This window comes from Periophthalmus magnuspinnatus, chromosome 24, assembly GCF_009829125.3.
Source record: "Periophthalmus magnuspinnatus isolate fPerMag1 chromosome 24, fPerMag1.2.pri, whole genome shotgun sequence".
NCBI classification, from domain to species: domain Eukaryota; kingdom Metazoa; phylum Chordata; class Actinopteri; order Gobiiformes; family Gobiidae; genus Periophthalmus; species Periophthalmus magnuspinnatus.
The window spans coordinates 6,524,015-6,542,083 of record NC_047149.1 but is presented as its reverse complement, the minus strand read 5'-3'; the positions used below and the strand labels follow the sequence as shown (position 1 = coordinate 6,542,083).

Sequence of the window (18,069 nt, the reverse complement as noted above, 5' to 3'; positions counted from 1 at the left end):
ACTGGTTCACCCTTTCAAAAGTAACAATATACTACAACATCGTGTATATATATATATAAAGTTTAATCAGCCTTTTTACATATAATACTAATGTAATACCAAATCTTCAGAAAATTACTGTTGTCCCACAGAAATCCTTATAAATCTAAATTAGATTATTATTAATTATTATTACTATTATTATCATAATTATTAATGTTATTATCATTATTATTGTTATTATTATTATTATTAGACTAGTACAAACTTGAATAAGACACAATTAACCGAGTAATCATCTACAGCCCTACTTCTATACTCATGGACATAGTTTTAATGCCCTACTGTGGAACATTCCAGGCAAGACCATAACCACCATGGAGACAAGCAGGTGGCAGGTCTTCCATCAGAAAAGTTACGTAGTGCACATTTACGCCAAAAAATTACATTTTCTAACACACAAAAACATCTGTGTAATCCATCAGTCGTCCAGGTATGATCCACAGTAAAAGAAAAATTATAATCTGTCAAATAAGACAGTGTCCACCAGTAATGTGACCAGAACTGAAGAAGCGGCTTAGATCAGCAGCCAAATGTCTTCAAATCTGTAACCTGGACAAAAAGTTGTAGGAGTGAACTTTTCTTTTACTATAACAAAAACAAACATTTTAACCACCTCCTGCAGCATATACAGAACTCAAACTTATCCACCCCGTGTCCATACGCCGCTCCCACATCCCCCGTGCCCCGTTCTGAAGGATGACACTATGAGGATGGAGGCAGTCCAGCCCTGTGGTGTCAGCGTTTGTCTGGGATAGAGGCTGTGTGTGTGTGCGCACCACCGCGACGCAGCAACGCAATCAATACTGACCCTTTAAATAGCCCCAACACTGCTTAGAACAGCAAGAGCCCCGCAGCTTCACAGAGCAGCAGTATACAGCCAGACCAGCACAATCTGGACAAAATACTGCCAAGGAACATTGATGTAAAAGTGAAAACTGCATGTTCGTTTTAGCAGGTTACTGTAATCGAGTACATTTTTGAAGTGCTTGTGCTTTTTGGAGTAGATTTTCAAACGTGTACTTCATTCTAATTAGGCACATTTACAATCATAGAAGTTACTGAGTACTGCACAAGTCCCAGTCGTCCCAGTACACAGCTGCATCGCCTCTGGACCTGGAAACTGTTTAAATAATAAAGTTTTGTATAAAAGCGGCCCAAATGCCACTAAAATCACAACTAGTAAGAAGTACTTCGAGTAGCAGTAGTAGTACTTTGAGTTCCATGCATACTTTATACTTTTAAGTACGCATTTTGTAGCAGTACTTGTCTTAGTAGTAAAGTGCATTTTTAGCCATGTAACTGTACTTTTAGTTTGAGTACAAATTCATTCAGGGCTTTTTTTCTCAGAAGTACTGCAATGGAGGTCATTTTGTGTTCACAGGCAGCTGCATTTGCCTCTCAACCCATTCATATAAACGCACTCTACCCCCTCCGTCTTCCCACCATTAACCAGCTCCACCGCAGCAGCAGAACCATCAGCCTTTCAGCCTCTCCTCTTCCTCACTAGTGTATATGCACATGTTTCATTTTTCTTTAAGGACTTAGTGGGGAAAAAATTATAAAAAGAATAGAATGGATAGAGATAGAGGCGGCTTTCCAGGTTATCAGGTCCAATTTAGAAGAAAGCACTTTTTAAAAAACTCTAGATGAGAAAAAAATATACTTAAATATACTTAATATACTTAAAAATATACTTAATGATGCAACTGTCAGCTCCAGTTTCCAAAGTATAAAAAAAAAAAAAACAGAATTAGTGTGTCTCCTTGTTGAAACGCTAGCTTTGCCTTGTATTATAACAGAAAACATGGACAGTAGAGATGGGCAGATATAGATTGATTGAGTCGATACTGATATGTGATATTTGGCTTGTTGCTGTGGCTGATAAACGATAATCGCAGATACTGATATTTGGCTTCCATAAATTTTACTTAAATTGAAGTAAAGATCACCAATAAAACTTTTCTGCGTAAACCTACAGCCGTATAACACTCTACCATTTTCATTTTGACTCAGCATGTTCAAAAAGGAGAATGGGACACACCGGCCAAAAACATATAGAATATTTGTATTGAGTATCAATATAAGCTGGTACCGATATCAAAGACCCTGTATCGATATTGGCCTAACGGACGGACTGCAGCTTGTGGAAACATTTGCACATTACAGACCTGGTTGGGAGCAGTTCTTGGGCATGGTGTCGTTCTCCAGCGTAGACGCCATCAGCCGCCTGCCCCAGCGCTCCACCTCCGAGTCCCCCTCCTCCACCATCACCATGCTGTGACCTGCAGGACAGACACGGGGAACGACAGGTTAGTCAATGTAGAGGGCAGTACACAACAACTTTCTTATATATAACGTAGTATATCACAAAAGCAGTTCAAAGACCACCAATTCACAAGTAAACTGTTGGCACCTTTATATGAGGCTTCGGGATGAGAACTGGTTGACTATGGAAGGTAATGTGTATATTATTCTCCCAAAGTACTTACATATGAGATTACACAGACGTCCCATATTAGTTTTGTCATGATACAATAATTTCAAACTATTGTGACACCAAGAAATAGACTCACTACCGACTTTGATACCCAAACCATCATTAAACCATTAAAGCTCTTTTTTTAGACAACAGTGTAACAATTGTTTATTACATCATGTCAAATTTTATACAGCTACTTACTTCCTATACACACACACCGATATAAGAACAGATACCATTCTTACACGTCATGTATATATCCTTTTTCGCTCCCTAAATGTCTAATGTGTTTTATTGTTTGTATTGTTTCTAATATCACAATAAAAAAATACAACATTTATCCAGCTATATGATTTTTTCTTTGTATCAATACCTGCTCAAATGAAAAAATAAAAATTAAAAAAATAATAATAAATACATAAAAATAAATAAATCGAATGATCTAGTTTTGATACTAGTTTTAGTATCAATTTTCGATATTTTGACAACCCCATCTCCAATAGTTAATGCATCATCATTCTCACACTCACACTGTGCTGTACATAAAACACACACATACAAGACACTACCGGTATATAAAACATGTGATACACACCTAGGCCTGTCAACATAACACACTTTGAAATGTGATATCTTGCTGAAGAAAATATAGACGATAAATGATAATATTCAAACAAATTTTTGCCAAAACAAACACTAAAGCAGAATTATTCAAAAAGAAAATACTATAAATGTAAAATTTATATATATATAAAAAAAAACACACAACACGAGCAGCAGTAAAGAGTAAGGAAACACCAATTTGTATGTCTATAATGAGTTTTAGAAGTTACACGTTTGACCCTCAACTGCTCCAGTTTAATAATACTACAAAAAATTCCCACTAGCGCAGAGAAAATGTACATATATGTATTGAGGACCCCAAAAAATACTGTCCCAGCTTTCAAATACTGAACAATAAGCTTATGTAGTATCGTGACAGGATTAAGTATCACATCCTCCCCATTTCACAGTCAGAAAAAGCCGTTCTAAAACTCATGCACGTGAATAGTAGCAATATGCCCACGGGTTTGTGAGAGGCAAGCAGTAACTAGACAGATTTTAAGACCAGCTTCCTTTCAGTTTTTTCTTTGTAATACAATCTGACTTCCATTTTGAGCTTTTCGCCACATTCTAAAGTTCCTTCTGCAAAATCGTATCAAGCGACGTCTCATTGATTTCGACTCTGAAGCGAGCAGCTATTGTCTTTGCCTCATTTGAACCGCTCGGCGCCTCAGTGCATCAGTACGGCAAAGATCTTCCACTGCTATTCTACTGGCAACTGCGGCGTTCGTTTTTCCTCCGATGGTGAATATTCGGGAATGTGTTGGGCTAAATCAAAGTCAACATTATTCATAATCAGAAGTCAAGTCACGTTTGCCAGAGGAGTGTTCGTTTGCTCCAATAGAAACGGGCATAGAAATTATTTGGCACAAGTCTCATTTAGCATGTTGTGTGGAGTCATTCAAACAGCACATGCTACGCTAACAGAGGTGAGGCCTTTTAATCCCGTTAAAAAAGTTTGAATCAGGTCTGCGCCGCTTTGAGCTGCTGTGCGCCATGGCAACGCAACTGAAAGGCCGCTCTTATGTCTTTATGCGGGGGGCTTGGAGAGAGGGAGAGGGGAGGAGAGGAGTGAAGGAGAGCAGAGGGAGGAGAGAGCGAGAGGAGATGTACAAGAGGAGGAGAGAGGGAGGGAGGAGAGAGCAAGAAGAGATGTACAAGAGGAGGAGAGAGGAGAAAGCAAGAAGAGAGGAAGAGAGCAGACGAAGGAGAGAGCAAGAGGAGATGTAAGAGAGGAGGAGAGGAGTGGAGGAGAGCAGAGGGAGGAGAGAGCGAGAGGAGATGTAAGAGGAGGAGAGAAGGAGGGAGGAGAGAGCAAGAAGAGATGTACAAGAAGAGGAGAGAGGGAGGAGAAAGCAAGAAGAGATGTAAGAGGAAGAGAGCAGACGAAGGAGAGAGCAAAAGGAGATGTAAGAGCAGGAGAGAAGAGGGAGGAGAGAGCGAGAGGAGACATAAGAGTAGGAGAGAGGGAGGAGAGAGCAAGAGAAGATTTAAGAGGAGGAGAGAGGGAGGAGAGAGCAAGAGGAGATGTAAGAGGAGGAGAGAGGAGAGAGCAGAGGGAGGAGAGAGCAAGAGGAGATGTAAGAGAGGAGGAGAGAGAGGAGAGAGCAAGAGGAGACGTATGAGAGGAGGAGAGAGGGAGGAGAGAGCAAGAGGAAGTGTAAGAGAAGAGAGGGAGGAGAGAGCAAGAGGTGATGTAAGAGAGGAGGAGAGGGAGAGGAGAGGAGAGGGAGGAGAGAGCAAGAGGAGATGTAAGAGGAGGAGAGAGAGGAGAGCAGAGGGAGGAGAGAGCAAGAGGTGATGTAAGAGAGGAGGAGAGGGAGAGGAGAGGAGAGGAGAGGGAGGAGAGAGCAAGAGGAGATGTAAGAGAGAGGAGAGAGTGAGGAGGCGATGGGAGAGAAGGGGAGGAAAGTAGAGCGTGAGGAGTGGAGAGGTGGATGGAGAGATGCAGAGAGGGAGGAGAGGGTGCAACTTTCATTTTTCATTTTAACTGCTCTTAAGCTGCTGTAATGAGGACACGCACAAACGCCACTCCAAAATCATTATGTAAAGTGATGGTGAAAGCAGCCGCAGTGTGGTGTGATCGAAAACACGGCTCTGAACTGGGTTTTAAAGCGTCCGTGTGCTGCAGACGAGGGTCAGTGCTTCTGTACTGAAGTCACGCAACGTATAAGAAACATAAACCCGATTTATATTAGTCCGAATGTCTAGCAAACCCACAAAAATGCAACAAACTCAAATAAACAAGTCCAAATACAGGCAGAGACATTAGAATAAAAATGTGTTATTAATAAACAGCTCTATAAAAGCAATGAATCAAATATAGTTTAGTCAATACCCATAATCCCCTACACTTGTACTGCTATTTACAGGCTCGTCAAAGCCTCTCGGAGCGCTACACAGCCGTTATTATTCACGCTCCACACAGTGATGGTAAGCCACAGCCGTCCTGGGGCAGACTGACTGGAGAAAGGCTGCCAATCTGCACCACTGGCCCATCCAACCACCACCACCACATTTTCTGTCTGACTAAATACGCAGAGTTTGTGTGTTAAACATGGGTGAATGAAACAAAACACAACTTTGGGTCTGTTTGTGATAAGGAAACGTTAAGACAAATCAGAACATAGCGTAACATGGAGCCTTTAAGCATCACATGTTTACAAAAGGCTTATTTCACAACGGCTTATTAGGAAAATTCCTGTCAAATTAACCACAACATGTAACCTATTAAAAGTTATGACCACCCAAAACCACCAGTCTACAGCTCTACTTCTCGATACAAGCAAGAAATGACAGTATTTTCAATGGGAAGCTAGTCCTCTGTGTACAGTTTTAATAGGTTTGTGTTGAAATGCTGCTCCTCAGTGGGCTCGTTCACGCTGCTGGGGTCACATTTGGCCTCTTAGTGCATTCACATGATGCTATTGTCCGCTGCTCCGATCAGGTGACTGTCTCTCGTGATTAAACAGCAGCCACAGTACAAAGGGCTCGCTTCAGCTAACACCAAGTTTCCTTCTCAAGACAGAGTTATTAGATTCTAGCTTTGTGAAGAACTCTAAGCCTAAATCTCACATCTTTCATTAAAGGGCTCATGTTACGCCATTTACTGCTCCATGTTTCCTCATCACAAACAGACCTCGGGTTGTGTTTCGTTTCATTCACACATGTTTAACACAAATCCTGCATATTTAGGCTGAGTTCTCCTCTCAAACTGAAAACGCTCTGTTCCACTCTGTTGCTCCATTGTGTTTTTAACTCCATACACTAGAATCACTAGAATAATTTGGATAATTTTAGCTCTGAACTGACCATCTCTACTGAAATAAAGATACTAAAGCTAATAAAACTACCACTGCATAACATCACAAGGTGGAGTAGAGCATTTTGAGCTTTGGAGATGTAGATAGATTCATAATAAACGGTTAAGCAAACATGTGAATGAAACAAAACACAACTCCAGGTATGTTTTTGATGCGGTAACAACATTATTCATTTTGTATAATATAGGACCTTTAAACGTGCCAAACTACATATGTTTGAGAAAAATGTGTCTTGCCCCAGTACAGATATATTGTATAAGCACCTTTTGAGACTAAAATAAGTCTAATGCCTGTTGTCTGTATCAAATTACTGTTTGATAATCAGGAAATGCATGTGTTAGCATGCTAGTGGTTGCTAGCTTTAGCGTCACGGCAAAACTCTGCACTGGCATGAATTAGTGTAAATACAGCTTTTTGTCAGGTAATGATGAGGGAACACTATTATCACTTGGTGAGCCAAATTAGTCGAATTTAGTGACTCAAATTTGCATAATATGTCATTTAAGAAGGAAGAACACTGCAAATGAAATGCATTTGTCATAAATAATACTGTGGAGACCACTTTAAAATAAAATGCATTTTGGGTTATTTCTGAATGACTTAATTAAGTTTTCAAATTATCCGTTTAGAGAAGGTTTTTTTTTTACTTCTATTATTATTATTAGTATTAACTGCTAACACATAGAATATTTAGATCGCCATGTTAGTTTTTATTATTTTGAATGCAGTAATTCACCAAAAACAATGTATTTTTGATTTTCTATTCAAGTTTCACTTTTGTTTTCGACGCTGTGAATCTTCTCTCCTTTTGCTCTCCACACCAAGTCACACCCCTTGAGAGCGCAATCACAACAGCATCAGCGTGCGTCCCGCTAATGAAGCTACTATCACGTTTGTCAAGTTGTCATGTTTTGTATCATGTTTTTTTTTATGAGGGAACTACATTAAATTAGTTTAACAGCACTTTAAACTGATAATCTGAGCCATAACGTCTCTTGTATTGAGATGAGTGCTTGTTTAGGGCAGGTCAGATAGCAGCATGTAGCACACAGACAGATTGTGCACAGGGAGAATGCTTCTGTCCTGCCGCTTTGCTCCTCCCACCACTCAGCCAACTGCCCTTCAACCGGCAACCTCACGCCCTACAACCTCAGATTAGAACAATGAATTTTTTTTCTGGTTGAATGCAGTGAAAGCACAATCAAATTCTACCAACTACCTCTGAGCCATGAGCCATACTGGTCAGAAGTACCTAGAGCTGGAGAGGGTAGAGGGGTTGATGGGGAAAACCAAAGGAATTCCAATAAAGGCAGAACATGAGCATATTATATTACACAGAATGGCCAGGGAATTGAACCACGAATCTTCTCCAGCTATGGCACGAGAGAGATGACCACCATGATGCCGTTAACCACGCTGCACACTCGTACTTTCTTGTTTGAAATCTGACCAAATTCTAACGCTGTTTAAAGATGCTACATTTTTCCGATGTTTATGCTTGTCTTAATGTTAATGCTTTGCCGGGAATGTTCCACACAGCATCAGATATCGACGATGATACTGAAAAATATGCAGGATCGGATATCGGCTTCCAAATATTGATTCAGCCGATATCCTGGTTAGACATTTAAACTGATGTAATAAGACGATTTACTGATCGTCGTTTGTCCAGAAAGTCTCAGAATGTTTGAATTTTTATTTATACAAAGCCGTTCTGTAGTTGGAAACACATTTGGATCAGTTTTGTTTTATTTTATTTTTGTTTTGTTTTAAGGAAATAAATGTTTTCAGTCTCTGAGCTGGTTTCGTTGATATTAGGTAAGCTACAGTATCAGAATCGGTATCAGAACTGAAAAAGCATCGTGTATTGGTAACTAATGATAAAAGATAAAAATGTAAAAAGAAAAAAAAAAAAAAAAAAAGCAGAATCAGTACCTTTCCTTAAAGCAACACTGTGCAACTTTCTGGAGTTGGCACGTCACCTACATGCTTCTATGGAAACAGAAACCATACATTGGAATATTCTCTATGGAGATATATGTTTTATCCTATACCATTTAACATTATAGCCAAAGAAACTACATTTCCATGGAAACAGAGTAAAATAAGAATCAGGTTTGTGGAAATGCAAGCCCAATCACACCAAGGACGTTTTTTGTCTTTTGTCTTTAGTTCAGTCTAGTTTTTGGCTAAAATGTTGCATGGTGTGGCTTTAACCTTTGTTGTTGGAGTAGAGAGGTACTTTGAAAAGAAATCTCATCTTAAGATAACACAATTCAATAATTCTCCCTCCAAAGTGATTTTCATGTTTTTGTGGAAGTTTTAATAACTTTTACTCCGAGTACAACTACTGCTACTGCAAATACTACTTCTACTGCCACTTCGAATTTCTCCTTTTTCTCCACTTCCCGCTGATCTAACCACTGTGACATTTTGTTTTGTTGCGTTCAAGTGAATGAACTTTGCAGCTGCATTGTGATAAACTGAGGCCTATTCTTCTCTGGATAACTTCATCAGACATGGCCACCACCGAGAGGAGGAGGTCAGCCTGGCTCCTCCATCTTAAAGAGGAGGTATTTTACTCCGAACACATAACATATTTAGATCACCATGTTACTTTTTATTGTTTTGAAAATGCTGTAATCGCCGAAAACAACATATTGACATGTTTTATAAGTTTCACTTTTATTGTTGATGCTCTGAGTCTCCTCTCCCGTTGCTCCTCTCTTTATGCGTCACTCCCCCTTCAGAGCGCAATCACATTACAATCAGCGAGCATCCCGCTAATGAAACTACGGCACATCGCATGAGGTTTGTGAAGTTGTTGTGTACAGTTTTGTATCATGTTTTTGTATATTTATGGAGAATCGTGTTGTGTGGGAGCATGGGCGACGTAGGCTTGTGGGTGGAGCCTTGCACAGAATCTTACAGCTAACGTACTGATCTTACTGAGGCATGCGTGGATGGCATCTAAAATCTCTTGTTGTTAATGAGAGAACAACATAACAAGGTACAAAGCTCAAAAAAACTGATTCTTGTGAGCTTTAAGTCATTTTATAATGCCGGTTCCTAGACAAAAACATACCTGGAGTTGTGTTTTGTTTCATTCACAGATGTTTGGAGTTGTAGACTGACTAATAAAAGGGATACCCAAAGCTCAAAACGCTCTGTTCCACCTTGTGATGTCATGAAGCAGTAGGTTACGTTAACAGCCAGCTTCTACCTTTTATCAGTAGAGATTGGCAATTCCGGGGCTGAAATTATCCAAATGATTCTAGTGAAGATGCATGAGTTTAAAAACACAGTGGAGCACTTCCTGTATCACCACATGACATCACAAGGTGGAACAGAGCGTTTTCTGTTTGAGTGAAGAACTCAGCCTAAATATGCAGGGTTTGTGTGTTAAACATGTGAATGAAACAAAACACAACTTCAGGGATGTTTGTGATAAGGAAACAACATAAAAGAAAATCAGAAAATGTCTTAAAATGGGCCCTTTAAAACACACATGTGGTTATTTGGTTTATCCTCACTTAAATCTATCCATGTGGGAGCTGATAAAACGCTTTAATTAAATGTTTGTCCAAATCAGACCAGTATTCTCGCCAGGGGCATTTTGGATTCGCTTAGTTTTCCCAGTAATTAGCAAATGAGGGAGATTTGGGAGGTTTTCAAACTGGTGAACAATACGAGTAAGATGGTTGGCTAGATATTGCGGAAGATATTGTGTGAGTCGTGCAACCAAAGAAAAAACAAAATAAGAAAAAGGTTGTGGGTTCAACTCCCACGGCGCTCGGGACTTTGGTGCATGCTTTGGGTGGACGGAGGAAACTGGAGAGAAACATGCAAACTCCACACATAGATCAAATCCTGCAGCTAATGTATTTCAGACCGAGATTGGCTCAAGACCTGGAGATGGGTCCTTAGGCGCTGCACTGTGGTCGTGGCAATGAAGGATGGGTCAAATGCAGAGAACAAATTTCCCTCACGAAGGATTGATAAAGTTAAGTTTACCACCCGAGCTACTATCCTTTCGTATACAATTACTGAATAACGTTGGTAGAGCGTTTGTCCATTGACCCATAGGTTTGACAGTGAGATTCCAGGTTCCAAAAATGAATACTGCCATTGTGTCCTCGGGCAAGACACTTAACCCACCTTGTCCCCAGTGTCTGCGTGCACTGGTGTGTGAATGTCTGTGTGAATGTGTGAGTGGTTCCTTGATATAAAGTGACTAATATTGTCCTTTAAACATGCCCGAGTACGTTTCCTTTGGCATTTCATGATTTAGAATTGATTTCATGATTTAGCCAGACAGTTATTATAAACATGCAGTAGTAACAAACACGATTTTATTGCACAAATTCTTAGAACGAGTCTAGTGGTGATGATTTATGGACTTTGTATCCGCAGGCTTTGTACCTCTGACGCAACAATCCCAGAAAATTTCAAACCTCCAAGTTTTTTTTCCCTCTGGTTTTAGTAATCCGCATGTTTAGTGACTGCTCAGCGTGAATGACTTTAAATACAACCCCAGATATCTTTTTAATGAGGGAACATTTTGCATAATGTGATATTTAAGTGACAAACGCTTTCTGTTGACAATGTGAAATGCTTTGAACATTTGCGTTTCTTGTAGCGCTTCTTCAGATGTGATTTCGTTTGGTATTTTCAAAGGACAGACACAAAAATGAGACAGATTTTGTGCATTATTTAATGTTTTGTCCTTCCAATTATGTTTGTTTCAAGAAATCAGATGTTGCGTCTCGGCATCTTCTCCCACATCACTATTGTAGTTTCACCAGATGCTTTTTATTTGAGTACTTTTTTCAACCACTACTTCGTTTTTTTTTACGTATAGCTGAGTAATATTGTACATAAACCAGTATGCTACTAGAGTAAAGTTCTGGCTACTGTCCACATCTTTGCAAAGAATAATGGTTGCCAAAAGTTATCCCTCAGATGATAATTTGACAGAGGGGGTAGAGTCGCTAAAAATTGTACTAAAGTAAAATAATGTTGCTTCAAAATAATATCATTCATATAGAAGTACAAAGTAGTGGTCCACGAATTAAATTAGTCAAGCGTAATAGAGCATTTGGAAAAAGTACTTCTCATATAACTGGATGCAACATCTGATTTATAATTTGAAGTTAATGTGAAAAATATGAAATAATGCACAAAATCTGGTGTTTTCAAAGGCTAGACACAAAATGAGGAACTAAATCATGTCTGAAGGAGCAGTGCAAGAAACACACATGTTCAAATCATTTCATATTGTCAAAATAATGCTTTTGTCACTTGTAGATTTACTCATAGTGGGAAGAGGAACCACAACCTTTAATCCTACTTGAATATTTTATTAGCATACTTTTAAAAAGAGTAAAAAATGTTATATTTACTTGAGGAACTTGCGTTTTAAAAGTATGATTTATTCTTTTTTTTTCTTCTTTTTTTTTTTCAAACAGCACTACCCTCCTCTGTAATTTGATTTACAATAGCTCCATAAGTACTCCATTGTGAGTATTGCACGCTCTGTCTGTTGCATTGGTTGAACACATTGGTTTGCATACAGCTCCACCTCTTATTTGTTTTGAAACACGTCTGCTTCCACAAGGCTGTCTGAATCACTCCCAACGCCTCTGGCTGCACTTTCAGAATCATCATTTGCATTTCACAGTCTCCTGAGATAAGCACAAGACAAACGGCCTAGAACAATACTTTAAACCTGACTAAGACGACCGAAGCATCCCCCAAATGTGGAACTGTGTGTGTGGACTGATCCTGCACAATTATTCAAAAGAACTGTATGCAAGATTTTGATTTCAGTGTGTGCCCAGACATGAGGTAAACATCAAATATAGAGTTTAATGATCACAACTCTAATGCTCATTTGTACTTAATTACAAAAACACTGCAAAGTTGTTTCTTATAATTTGGTGTTTTGGTTTTCTTGCCAGTTCCAATGTTGAAATCCAGTTGGTCTGAGCTTTCACATGAGGCCTGTCCATAAACTGACAATGAGACAAACGTGTATGTGTGTCTATCTGCAGGTTAAGCTCTGGTAAAACAGGCTAAGTTGTGATTTTAGTAACTTTAAAACGGTAAAAGCGCAGGTTCTTATGAATATTAACTGCACAAAATTCAAAAAGCTCTCCAGTTAATACACACAGATGCAACATGACATTTTTGTAACTTCCTGAGAACCTTACAAAACACTTTGCTAGTCTTGAAATGTGGAAAACGGAGGCTTGTAGACTTCAGTGGAGCAGTAGTGCATTGTATTGACTAACTACAATTCGAAAGAAAAATAAGGTGTGTCCAAACTTTTGATTGGTAATTTATTTCCATGATCATTTACATTGTAGAGTCTCACTGAAGGCATCAAAACTATGGAAATATAGTTAAAAAATAAACTCAAAATAACTCCAATGCTGTTTTAGGTGAAAACGTTTTAATAGACCTACTCTTTGATTTGAACCCTGGTTTTCACTTTTGCCATTTCTTGACCCTGACGTGGCTCAGCTGTTAAGTGAAAACCATTTCAAGAGACAAGGGTTTGCAACACTCACAAAGCAAAGGGTGGATATTTTGAGGATTTGAGTATAAAATTTTAACAATATTTAGCGGAGTTATTTAACTTTTTTCTTTGCTACATAATTCCACATATCTTGCCTAACAGATGTAATGTCTTCCATTTGAACCATTTGGGGGTTTATGTTTACTACTTTCTACATTTTAGATGCATATGGAACACAATGATAAACTTTTCACCACCTTTCGCCTGGTCTACCCAACGGTGCGGGTCAAATCCTCTCAAACAACCCAGCAAAATGGGTCAAATACAAACTCTTCAGCTGTCCTTGGCTGCCATTACCCACCTCCTCTGATTATACATGTTTTATTACTTTAGCTGTGTGATTTTATCTGAAACTTTGTAGGGTTTAATGATTCTGTGTCAGTTAAAATCCCTAAAGAAACATTTAGTCTTTAACTGTTCACAGCTCCATTTTGAACTTGAATGTTTCTCAGATGAATCCACGACATTCAGGTCCCACATTCGTCTAACCACACTATTCTTAGACCTGTCACGATAACACATTTGGAAGCACGATATATACGCTAGAGACATACTGCGAAACAACTATATGACACTGACACAACAACAACAATGCAAGATAATCCCAGGGAACCATTTTAAATAAATAGTCTCACTAAGTGGTACCGGCTGCAACAAATAGCAGAAAAAACCTATAATTAGCCACAGAAGTTACTCATTCAACACTCCACGGCTCAAATCTTTTCGTATTACAACAACAATAACAAAAATAACTTCTATCTTACTTAGAAATTGTACACGATAAATTTTGAGCCTTAAAATATACGTTTCCAGCTTTCATACACTGAACAATAAGTCGATATAGGTATTATTGTAATTATTGTACCTACAGTGGAATCTGCTGAGACTGAAGCTCAAGAATCTGAGATAAACAAACTCAAAAACTCAAGCTTCGGTAACTTCAACAAGAGCAAACAAAACTAAATGGACAGTCTTTTTTTTATGCGTTTTTAATATAAATAGTTTCTTAAATAGCACTGTGATGGTCATCATAAACATGAACCTATTTTTTGAGGAGAATTAACCCATCAGAGGTGTTAAATATAACCCAGAATGTAACCCAAAAAGTTGTGCTAAAATAATAACCTAAAAACTGAAGTAAAAAACTTGAAGTAAAAATAGATGATACTTGATAATACTGAAAACAATTTATGCCACTGCTAAACGTTAAACAGAAATTTCTCAGTAGTGCAAAGAAAATGTACACACGATAAATACTGACCCCAAAAAATACAGTTCCAGCTTAACAAAAGTCCTACCCAGTGCTTTATTTTATTTACACAGGTTGGGTTATTTCCCTGGGGAGGTGTTCAGGGCATGTTGCGGGAGGAGGCCCCCGGGGGGAGCTAGAGGAAGTGTTTGGGGTGAGGGAGGTCTGGGAGTCCCTGTTTAGACTGCTTTGGATAGATGGGTTATTTTAAACTCAGCATTTTTTGTGTGTAAAGAAAAAAAAACATTAATGTAGAGAATGAGAAGGAATGACCAAAATTCTGACTGGTAGTGTACATAAAATTTTCACATTATGCAATTGTGGGAAACCTTACATGGGTAAAATATGCGCAAAATATTGTCACAAATTTGCCATTGGGGCTCTGGCTTGTAATAATCTATAGCCCTGTCAGCACTGCAGTGGAAAAAAACATATTGATCGACTCAATTCTTACATTATAAGGCACAATTCCCATGATAATCTCCAGACCCAGGTCAAAACACCTACATTTTATTACCAACCGTGAATTCTCCTTCCATCTGAGTTTGAAACCATATACGCCTTTTAGAATGTCATGAAAACGTAGCCTACAGAGCTGAAGACATGTCAAGGAGAGGACGCTGGAGGACAGGCATCCATCACACCGCTGTCGACCCGGTGAAGGCAGCTCGGATCTGGGGTGTCACCTCCGCCCTGTCCCCTCCTGTCGACCCACCCAGCCCCCAACTGCCAGCACAGCCAACTATCTGTCAGAGGGACTGCGAGTACAATTACACAGATTTAAAGCCACATAGTAATAAAAGAAATCACTATGAGTTACATTCTATTGCCTAAATAAAGAGTCAGACACAGTATTGAGCATTGAGTCTCTTCTTTAGTGTCAATATCAAGTTGGTTTGGTGGGATTAGTGTGGTCACGATACTAGGTACTTAAAATAGACAGGTTTAAGTCAATCAAAACTGAAAATGATGAAAAATGTGTGCCATCCATTAATGAATATACTGAACATGAAACAAAAATACTGAAGAAAATCCCCCTTGTTCTTACTTCCTGCCACCTGTCAGTCACTGTCAGCCAATCACAGATAACTACTTCTGACTCTCAACCAATCGCCACAACCTCTCCAGTTTCATCTGTCACTGCCAAACATGCAATACAGGCAAATGTTCCGGATATGTTAGTGTTGACAAGCTCCTGTGGCATTGAAGGATGGGTCAAAAGCAGACACACTGTATACTGGCTTTAAACTGTGTCCTACAGCGCGACATGGAGAGAGCGTGAGGAAGTTGTGTGTGGTGGAAGTCGAATCATCGGTCTCAGAATTATCAGTCTCCATGGAAATAGACAAGTTTCAAGCCATACTATCATAGACTGGATATATAAATGGGCACAGCTAACCTGCTAAATAGGAAGTGATCATAGGTGCACTTTCGGCTCCATCGACTCTGGCTCCAATTCACTTTACATTGGAAAACTGTCGTCTCTCTTTGTAACTGCTACTGCCAGACTCGTCATTTTGGTCTTAAAATGTTCGTATTAACCCGCTATACATGATCCTGGTGTGTTTATTTCGCTATTGTGTCTGTAAATCAAGATATGAACATTAACAACAGACAAATCAGGCCCATCATTTCCCTGAGGTCGCTCCTGTTAAGGTTAGCAACAGGTTTGATTGACAGCATTGCTAATTGCCTGCTCCCTGCTAAATAAATGCTAAATAAAAGTTATTGTTCAACACATGAAAGCTAGAAGAATATATTTTGGTGGATTTGTATTTACCACATTTACAATTTCCTCACAAAAATGGGGAGATTTGTGGTATTTTTTCTTGTAATAAGATACAAGATACACTCATCCATTCATAAACCTGTGTGCACAGACACTGGAGGCGAGGTGGGTTAAGTGTCTTGCCCAACGACACAACGAAAAAACATCACATAGTGCTCCTTTTTGTTTTATTTCTATTATTTTTAAGTCACTACCCCAGCCCTCATTGCCACTGGAGTTGGGTTTATTCTCTCGTTGGATTTGTTTTCAGCTCGCTTTGATATCGCTCCCGACAGGCGCGCTCCTGTCATCGTGCCCAGGCCCGCTACAACATCAGCAGTCGTGACAGGGAGCAGGCTCCACCTCTTTTCACACCAACACAGCGTAGTACACCAAATCCTCTCCATCTGGACCTCTCTCTCTATCTCTCACCCTCTCTTGCCATTCCTCCATATCTCTCTCTCTCCCTGCCTGTCTGGCTTCCTCTCTGTCATCCATCTATCCATCTTTGCCTCCTTCCATGTCACGCTCCATCCCCTCTGTCCTTCCATCTTTATCTCTTTCCATCACTCCCTCCATTTTTCACTTCCTTACTCTCCCAATCTCTCCTCTCTCTCCCTCACCCTCTCTCCGCTCTCTACTCCCCATTCCCTCTCCATTCATCCCACCCTCTCTCCCTTCCATCACTCTTTCCCTACTCTCCCTACCATGACTCCTTTTCATCTCTCCCTCCCTACCCCCTCCCATTCTCCCCTTTACTCTCATCCCTTACTCTCCCCTCTACTCTCTCTCCCTTCTCTCTCCCCTCTACCCCTCCCTTCTACTCTCCCTCTACCCCTCCCTTCTACTCTCCCTCTACTGTCTCTCTACTCTCTCCCTTCTCTCCCTCTACTCTCTCTCCCCTCTACCCCTCCCTTCTCTCTCCCCTCTACTTTCGCTCCCTGCTCTCTCTCCCCTCTACCCCTCCCTTCTACTCTCCCTCCCTTCTCTCCCTTCTCTCCCTCTACTCTCTCCCCTATACCCATCCCTTCTCTCCTCTCTACTCTCCTTCCTACTCTCTCTCCCTTCTCTCCCTCTGCTCTCTCTCCCTTCTCTCTCCCCTCTACTCTCTCTCCCTTCTCTCCCTCTGCTCTCTCTCCCTTCTCTCCCTCTGCTCTCTCTCCCTTCTCTCTCCCCTCTGCTCTCTCTTCCCTCCTCTCTCCCCTCTGCTCTCTCTTCCCTCCTCCTCCTCTCTCCCCTCTCCCTCCTCCTCCTCTCTCCCCTCTACTCTCTCTTCCCTCCTCTCTCCTCTACTCTCTCTCCCTTCTCTCCCTCTGCTCTCTTTCCCCTATACCCATCCCTTCTCTCCTCTCTACTCTCCTTCCTACTCTCTCTCCCTTCTCTCCCTCTGCTCTCTCTCCCTTCTCTCTCCCCTCTACTCTCCCTTCTCTCTCCCCTCTACTCTCTCTCCCTTCTCTCCCTCTGCTCTCTCCCTTCTCTCTCCCCTCTGCTCTCTCTTCCTTCCTCTCTCCCCTCTACTCTCTCTTCCCTCCTCTCTCCCCTCTACTCTCTCTTCCCTCCTCTCTCCTCTACTCTCTCCCCCTTCTCTCCCTCTGCTCTCTTTCCCCTATACTCTCCCTCCCTTCTCTCCTTCTCCTCTCTCTCTCCCTCCTTCTCTCCCTCCGTCCCTCCCTCCCACGTGTTCCTCCATCACAGGTGCTTCCTAGCGGCCTCACGACTCTTTTGATGTGAGAAATGATTGGAGGAGTGAAATATGATGAGGCTGTAGATTGGATTAGGACTGCTTCATTTCCTCTCTCCTCCTCCTCCTCCTTTCCCCTCTCCTCCTCTTTCTCTCTCTTTCTCTCCTCCACTCTTGTGCCTGCGAGCTTAACACTCAGAAAAGACCAATAACTCAAAAGTTTGGAAATTACAGAACTTATACAACTGCAAAGTACCCCGGCCCTGTGCGCACCGGGAGAGGACTTGGCATCAGAGGTTTAGAATCTGAGAACAGGAGCGGCATAGTTGGAATAGTTCAACACA

The 18,069-nt window shown here is 40.6% G+C and overlaps 1 protein-coding gene across 4 annotated transcripts in view; it reads right to left on the bottom strand.

Annotated features, from left to right (window-relative positions):
* The window catches only part of slc24a4b (solute carrier family 24 member 4b), a 97,796-nt gene that overhangs the window by 68,180 nt on the left and 11,547 nt on the right, over positions 1 to 18,069 (bottom strand). For all 4 annotated transcript variants that reach the window (XM_033991237.2, XM_033991238.2, XM_055232362.1 and 1 more), the window contains exon 2: positions 2,211 to 2,324. In XM_033991237.2, the coding sequence (XP_033847128.1) occupies positions 2,211 to 2,324 (114 nt within the window). The remainder of the gene's footprint in view (positions 1 to 2,210; positions 2,325 to 18,069) is intronic.